The 8,703-nt window shown below is 42.6% G+C and overlaps 1 protein-coding gene across 2 annotated transcripts in view; it reads right to left on the minus strand.

The window, feature by feature from the left end:
• Window positions 1-3,892: 3,892 nt before the first annotated feature.
• LOC102495700 (calcium-binding mitochondrial carrier protein SCaMC-1) overlaps window positions 3,893-8,703 on the minus strand; it is a gene marked incomplete at its 5' end in the record, with an annotated part of 31,229 nt that continues 26,418 nt past the window's right edge. The window contains 1 exon segment of one of the 2 annotated variants that reach the window (XM_014588196.2): window positions 3,893-5,372. In XM_014588196.2, coding sequence (XP_014443682.1) covers window positions 5,188-5,372 — 185 coding nt within the window. 2 annotated transcript variants of the gene reach the window in all.

The raw sequence follows: 8,703 nt of genomic DNA on the forward strand, positions 1-8,703 counted from the left end.
TGATGCACTGGCGTTAGGTGCTGGAGTTGGGCTAATTCGTCTGGAGCTTGTGGCCAAGACTGCTGCAGAACCTGGTAAAAGAGATGCTTGTAAACTCCGGTGAGACCTGGCTAGCTACAGAAAGCCCCTGGACAAACCAGCCGGCTTTCAGGGGTAACAAAATCCAAATCACTTGGTTGTCACTGTTAGCTTGTCTCTGGGGACATGAAGTTAAAATGAGATCATCTCGACTAATAATAAATACTTCAAACACTGTAAAATAAGCAGGCGGTCAGAGAAGGAAATGAGGACAACTATAGCCCTGTTTGGGAAAGTCAAGAGTTCTCTGTAATTCTCAGTCAAGCATCTAGGAGGGTGTTAGGATTCTGCATGAATGCCTTTTTAAAAAGTGAGAATTCTCCCTCCTGGAGAGAGTGAGAACAACTGATCGTATCTGAGGAATGGGTCAATGAACTGGGACGACAGCAGGGAAAACTATTCTGCCTGTGAAAGAAACACCAGTTTCCAAAAACCAAGGGTGTTTTCCAAAAAATGTTGTTAGCTTTGTTCTAATTTGCCAGAGGGCACAGGGGTTCACCAGAGGCAGAGAAAGACAGAAGGAAAGTGAGAAAGCACCCCCGTCCCCACTGCCATAGGGGATGGTCACACCACAACCCCATGTCCTCCACTTCTCCCTCCCCTCCAGGGCTGAGAAAGCACCCCCACCCCGGGGGAGGGTCACACCACAATCCCATCTCCTCCATTTCTCCCTCCCCGACTTGAGATTTTGAGCGCACATGCAAACAGCCTAGGTATGTTTTTCAAGCCGCCAGGTCTAGGGCTTAAAACACAAGGACAGCTATGTGGGATCCAACTGCCTTAGCCACCAGGCCACCCGATGGCCCTCCAAAATGTTTTTAATAATGAAACTCCTTACCCCTGAGGAGCGACATTTGAATCTTTTTCAGGGAATATCACCAAGAAACTTGCTATTGCAGTACTAGAATATGTGTACATGCACGGCCTCCTTTGGGGGCTCCATCTCCCTCCCCAGCTCACTCCTCCCCACCCCCACTACACTGGCTCCTCCATGTCCCTCACACTGGTGACCAGGGAACCTGCTCGTCTCAATGATGTTCTTCAGTGACTCAGAATAGCACCTCCTTCAAAGGGCGCCTTCTCAGTCAGGCCTTCTCTGTCTCCTCAAACTTCCTGCACCAGCACAGCGCTGCCCCTTGCACCTAGCCCCCCCTGCCACCTCTCGCACTTTCCTTAGCGGGTTGGCTCTCCCCATTAGACAGCCTCCATGACAGTAAGTCTGAGCCTTTGGGTCAGGGCTGTGCTCTCGGCCAATAAGAGTGCCTGGCGCACTGTGAGTGTGTGATACTCAGTAAAAGGACAAGCGGATGAGTGAACGCTGACGGGAAAAATGCGCAAGTGGTCCCGTTTGAGGAGCTCTGCCTTTACTGCACACCATGCCACTGTGTCTCTGCACAGTGGCCGTGGTCCGAGCACAGGGCCTTGGGGCCCACAGCAACCCAGACCAGGGGACCCGCTCACCTCCTGCACAGAGTCAGCAGCCCAGAGCAGGTGTCTTTATTCACACTGCGGCTAGGGAGGAGTAGCTTGAACTTCAGCACGGCTCAGTCCTCTACAGAGGGAGACATAGACAAAACACTGCAGGGTGTGTTCCCCCAACCCAGGTCTGCATGAATTCAGAGCACCCCTACTTCTCCCAGTGAGGGAATATGGCAGACGAGGGAAGGAGGCGTCACTGGTTGCTCCGTTCCACAAATACCGCCACCATTCTGTTGGTGCTCTTCTCAAGGGCTGGCAACAGTCCTGTCTGGGGATGAGGAAACTATGCCACAGGGTTACACATGTCCCAGTGTAAAGCTCAAAGGAAAAAAAAGTGTAAACTAGAATCCTCTGCTGATGTTGATTCTCCTGTAGGAGACCAGACTAATAGGCAAGAAACAAATCCTCAGCCTTTTTCTGACAAAGGCTCCCTGAGAGCAGAAAAGGACGTTATTTTTTTTTGGGGGGGGGGGGGGGAGAGGACTATGGGGCACGTGCGCTCACCAGAAAGACAGAGAGAGACAGAGGAACAGAAAGCGAGACATCACCCCCCAGGGAGATGGCCACACCACAATCCCTTCTTCTCCCTTCTCCTCTCAGGATCTTGGGCATGCACGCACTCACATCTGGCGTGAGTTTAAGCCACTGGGTCCAGGACTCAAACCACGGGTGACTACATGGGAGTCCAGCGACATAGCCATTACGCTAATTGCTGGTCCCAGGACTAGGTTATTTCTGGAGTATGAGTAGAATTTAGGCTGACATATAGATTTCTCTGTAGTCTTTCATGTTTTTTTAAATAAAATTTTGTACTTGTAATCTGCATTTTATATGTGTGTGTGTGTGTGTGTGTGTGTATATATAATTTTTTTGGGGGGGGAGTTTTTGCTATAGGGCACATGCACTCACTAGAAAGACAGAGAGAGACAGAGAGACAGAAAGCTAGAAATCACCCCCCCCCAGGGGGAATGGCCACACCGCAATCCCTTCTCCTCCATTCTCCTCTCAGGATCTTGGGCGCACACGTACATGCACCCGATGTGAGTTTTAGCCACCGGGTCCGGAACTCAAACCGCGGTCAACTACATGTGAGTCCAGCGACACAGTCAATATGCTAACTGCTGGTCCCTGCATTATATATTTTTAAATAACTTATCAGTAAGTTCACTTGGATTTTGTTTCTCACAATTTCAAGGCAAACTGATGTTCCACACCAAGGTGTGCAAAGTTAGTCTGGGTTCTCCCTGGCACTGTGATCCCCCTGGAGTGTAACCCTAATTGGTACCTGTGAAATTTGGTAGCACAAAAAGACGCTACCGTATGCTGACATGCACAGACAGACAATAACCACCCTGACTGTTCAGGAAAGGCTAAAGTATTTGGAAATGCTCTATGGGGCCAGTTTCAGAAAGCTTGATTCAAACCATTGCCGATGATCTAAGCCGTGTGACACAGACACTTTTCATTTTATTTATAAATTAAAAAAAAATACAAACCAAGTCATTTGTAAAACAAACAATTTTTTAATATACATGGAAAGTAAATATGTACTAATGCCAGAAAAAAAACTATTTCCAACTCTAGGCTTTTTTCTAAAAGATATAAGATCATTTTTTCAAAAGATACAAGATGCACAGATAAGTCACATTACAAATGGCAAGTGGGGAAAATTTTTTAATTCATAATGAACAATGAATATTTTCTTATTTTTCAGCAGCTTAGAATTTCAAAAAGTTCAAAAATTGATCATTTCCATAATTTTTATGAGTTAAAAAAAGAGCTAATCCTGTACCTTAATATTGTCTTCTTACATATTACTCAAAAATACAAATAACCCTGAAGATAAAGAAGGGTTCTATACTTATCACAAGCATTATAAAAATACCAAACATTTATCAGGCCTAACTAATATAAATGAATCTAGATTTTAGTATGTTTCACAAACGTAAGTTCATCTTTACTCTTTGGTTCAGGAAATAAAAGAGGTAGGTTCAAAAAAAGTAAGTGCCTATTATATCACTAGATTTTCAATAAATGTTGACAATTTATAACAGAAAGCACTAGAAGTCAAATAAGCTTAGGAACTAAATTAAACAGCAATAAGAATAACTTCAATTAATAAATATTTTTCTAAGTATAATCACACAAATCAGGAAAAGATAGCTGAGAACAAAAATGGCTTTAGTAAAACTTTTTAAAAATGCTATCATTGGGACCAGCAGATGGCACAATGGTTATGGTGCTGTACTCTCATATAGGTGACCACAGTTTGAGTCCCAGACCCAGAGGCTTAAAACAGGCCGAGCACATGTGAGTGCATGCCCAAAATCCCAAGAGAAGAATGAAGGAGAAGGGACTGTGATATGGCCATCCCACCTAAGGGGGTGATTTCTCACTTTCTGTCTCTGGTGAGTACATCCACCCTATAAAAAAAATCTCTCTTAAAAAAGAAAAAATGCTATCACTATCTTAAATGTTTTCTATATGATAACTAATGTTTCCAAAATTTGAGGCCAAAGAGGATGTGAATGCCTATGTTTACAAATTGGACCTTGCATTTAAAAACAGATATCTAATATATAAGGTGAATACTTCTCATGCATTAATACATACTATTCTCTTAATTTTATGTCACTTAAATTGAGAAAGGCAGATTCAAAAGCACTTGACAATGAGGAGGAAATTAATATGTCTTTGACCTGGGATCAATTCACTTCACTTAATTAAAAAAGGAAAACTTCAGATGACTAAGAATGTTCCCAAGAACCATTTCTGATTAAACAGAATCTGATTCCAGAAGCAGGGAACAAAGGATAAAGAAAAGAGAGATGCTCTTCAGAAGCTGATATAAGGGTTTTGCTTCCTGCTGCTTTACACAGCAATGACAGGATAAACCAAATCTTTCAAATATATTGTCTTGTGTTGATAATTTAACAGCAACATACTGACCATCGGTGTGTCACTTCAGGAACCAAATGACCTTGCAAGAACAATGGAAAAGTACTCACTGGAACAAAGACTACTTCATCACTCCTTATAAATTCTACCACATATGTCCTTTCCTAATCTGCTTAGAGAAAGATAAGGATAAAAACCCAATTCTTATTTGGCTGCTGTAAGGCTTATTTTTAATACAATGATCTTTTATTAATGGTTCTACAGGAACTTCTGAGAAGTCTAAAGAGATATTCAAAATATATAAAACAATTTAAGCCGCTGGTCATTTGTGTTTTTAAAAAATGGCATCAAGTATAAATAAATTGGCATAAACCTGAACGAACCAAAGTAAAGATCAATAATTTATAATTCCACACACAAAACAAATTTAGTTCAAGCAAATTCATTTTCAGATTCAAGATTCAGTGCAGGGATCTACAGGATGAAGACAAAGTACAGTTTTGTGGCCTTTTCAAAACTTATTAACTATGATATTTTTATGTATTTATGTACATATAAAATTGAGCCAAAATGTTCGAAGTGATCAGTGAAATCCTTTTCCCTTGTGTGGGAAAAAAAAAAATATATATATATATATCTTTTTCCCATAGACTTATTTCAACTGTAGAAAATGTTACTCTGGAAATTGTTGAAAATTTCAATAATCATGCCAAAGGAAAAAAAAAAACAGTGTCATTTCTGGGCTACTCCTAATGTTTGCTTCATGTTTTCATAAACCACATAACTGATGCCAACAGCAGGGAGCACCTTCATGAAGTTTGGGGTGATGCCTCTGTAAAGTCCTGGTATTCCTTCTTTGGAAATTATTTGTCGAAAGAGGCCAACCATGTTCAACTGTGGGGTTCCCTCTACCATGGCTAGAAATTTAAAAAAGAAAAAAAGAAACCAGGCTAATTTCATAGTCAAACATGCTTCATTATTATGATGACAAAGTACTACAATGCAGAATGATAGTCTAGAATACAATGAAAGAATAAAATTTATTCCAAGGGGCTCAAGAAAATACCCCTTTATATAATTCTCTTTGCACAGCACCTAGTGGTGGGTTCCCTGACTGTACTACCATAATGATGGGAATAATAATTATTTATTGACTAAGTACAGTGTCTTAGACAGCAGGGTAACCATTTGCCATGCCAATCCTGCAAAGTAAATATTATGCTCATTTTACAAATGAGGAATTGGAAGCTCAGAAAGATGGAGAAACTTGTCCTAAGACACTCAGCTAGCAAGTGGTAGGGCTGAGATCCAGGGGTCTGACACAAAAGCCTCGACACGTTCTACAGTGCCACGTGACCTCCTCCTCCTCGCTGGCAAGTGCTGAAGAGAGAAGAGTTAAGTCTTAGGAAGTAGGGGGAAGGTGGGGACAGCTTCGAGAAGTTTGGGAAATGCATAGGGGACCTGAACCTTGAAAAGGATCTTGAGAGGCAAAAGGGGTGGGGGGAGCCCACCATGCCACTGGAACAACAAAGACGAGGGCAGGGACACCCATGTGCTGATGGCTGAACGGGGAGATTACACAGAATAGTCCTGAGGGGCTGGATGTGGGCAAGGTAGGGATGGGGAAAGGGCGATGATGTGAAAATAAAGATAATTAAAGGCTTTAAAATTCCCACTAAGAACTTTGGAGTTTCCTCTAAAGACACTGAAGAACTGCAAAGAGGTCTGAGCACATGGCAAATGATCAAACCCTGACATTAGAAACGGCAGATCCATCAGCCACGTGAAGGTCCACAATGGAGCTGGCAGACAGGAGCGAGGAGACTCAGTATGGTTTAAATCAGATTGCCTGGCTCTGAATTCTAGCTTCACTATCTACCAGATATATAAACTTACGGAAGTTATTTCATCTCGCTTTGCCCCAGTTACTCATCTGCAAAGTGAGGATAATAACAGTAATCACTTATTTTTTTTTTTTTTTGAGAGGTTTTTGCTATAGGGTGCGTGCGCTCGCCAGAAAGACAGAGAGAGAGAGAGACAGAAGGTGAGAAAGCGCCCTCCGGGGGGGATGGCCACACCACAATCCCTTCTCCTCCATTCTCCTCTCGGGATCTTGGGCACACACGCACATGCACCCGGCCTGAGTTTAAGCCATGGGGTCTGGGACTCGAACTGCAGTTGACCACATGGGAGTCCAGAGACATAGCCATCACACTAATTGTTGTTCCTGGTAATCCTGGTAATCTCTCTTGAGATGCTCATGGTGGTTAAATGAGAGAAAACACAAGAAACACTTAGTTTCCTACTTCACAGTTTTCTCTGCGGCTACATGATCGCTTTCCAGCTCCTCTAATATGCCATCCTTGCTCCTCAGTGCCTTCACACACGCTTCCCCTCAGCCTGAAATGCTCTTTCTTTTTTTTAAAAAAAAAAAATTACTTATTTTTACATTTTCCCACAAACATTTACTTTACATATCAAAAAAAATTTTTTTTTCTTTTTTTGGAGAGGTTTTTTTTGCTATAGGACACGTGTGTTCATCAGACAGAGAGAGACATAGAGACAGAAAGTGAGAAATCACTCCCCAGGGGGGATGGTCACGCCGCAATCCCTTCTCCTCCATTCTCCTCTTGGGATCTTGGGCACGCACGCACACGCGCCCGGCGTGAGTTTTAAGCCATCGGGTCCGGGACGCGCACTGCGGTCGACTACGTGGGAGTCCAGCGACATAGCATTGGAGTCCAGCGACATAGCCATTACGCTAACTGCTGGTTCCCCATATCAAAAAACTTTTGCTCATACTCTATAGTTCTTGACAGCTAATAAACAACTTTCAAATTTTCAAAATACTGAATTTTAAAGATAATATGGAATGCTCTTTCTTTTCCAACTCCACTCGCCTCTTCCCAGCTAACTCCCACTTGTCTTCCCAGTCTCAGCTTAATTAAATAACAGCATTCTCCCTCACCCAAAGTAGGTTATGGCTTCCTGCTCCGTGCTCTCCTAACACAGAGGAGGTGGTTTAGGAGGCTGTGTCCTTACTGTGCATGAGTTTCTCCACCCACAGGGCAGGAACCACCTGTGACTGGTGGATCACTCTAACATCAACTCCCAGCAGTGACCAGCCCCAGGTGGCTCTGCAGGTATTTGTCAATGAATGGCTGACTGCTCAGTTAGGGGAGGGGTGTTGGCACTTGAAAGAGAGCCTGGGAGCTTATCATTGGGTCATCAGAAAGGTCACAATGCATTTCTGCATATAAAAACATGTCATAACTTTTTCTTTTTTGGAGAGGTTTTTATTTTCTTTTTATTTTCTTTTTTTGCTATAGGGCGCGTGTGCTCGTCAGTTAGACAGAAAGAGACAGGGAGACACAAAGCGAGAAATCACCCCCCAGGGGGATGGCCAAGTTACAATTCCTTCTCCTCCATTCTCCTCTCGGGATCTTGGGCACACACGCACCCGCGCCTGGCGAAAAGCTAGAGCCCAGGGGTGCTGAACAGAGGGGCAAGCGCTGCTTTATGTAGTGCTTTGTGTGTCCTGCTAAAAAGCATTGAAAGCCTTTCTAGAATTCCTTTCTGTCTCTGAGAAGAATTTCTAATTTGCAATTTACAACATTCTCAATTTATAAAAATCTAAACAATTGCTTTTCCAGCAACCCAATATTTTAAATAAACGACAGAGTTAGACTGACTAGAGAGGAAAAGGGGAAGAAAGGCATAAAGACACACTTCAGTAGAGTGAGAATAGCAATAAAAGCTAACGAATAATAAGAGAATCATCAATGAGCTAGCAGAAGAACCAGGAGGGCAAGTGCGATCAAAGCTGAGAGGACAGCCACAGTGGGGAGGAAGCACAGTTCACAAGTTTCAGGCCCAAGCAGCTCTAAAACAATTCCAGTCCCATTTACCAAGAACTTAACAAATGCCAGGTGCTTTGCATATGTGAAGAATCTCCAGGAAGTTGATGTAAAATGCATATTATGAAAAACTATGCATAGATTTCAAAAACATTTTTTGCACCAAGAAAACATGTACTTTAATTCTACTTTTCCATGAACTTTTTGAAGTTTCCTCACATTGCTACTAATTCTTACAACACTGCACATTTTCATTCTCATTCACAAATGAGCAAAGAAAACCCAGAGATTTAGAGCAAGGACCTGAACGCACTCCATCTAGATACCAAAGCTTACACTTTTTCTTTTCTCCATCTAGATACCAAAACTTTTTCTTTCCCTTTCCCTCTTT

The sequence above is a fragment of the Tupaia chinensis genome, unplaced genomic scaffold (assembly GCF_000334495.1).
Source record: "Tupaia chinensis unplaced genomic scaffold, TupChi_1.0 Scaffold000270_1, whole genome shotgun sequence".
In the NCBI taxonomy this organism is placed as follows: domain Eukaryota; kingdom Metazoa; phylum Chordata; class Mammalia; order Scandentia; family Tupaiidae; genus Tupaia; species Tupaia belangeri.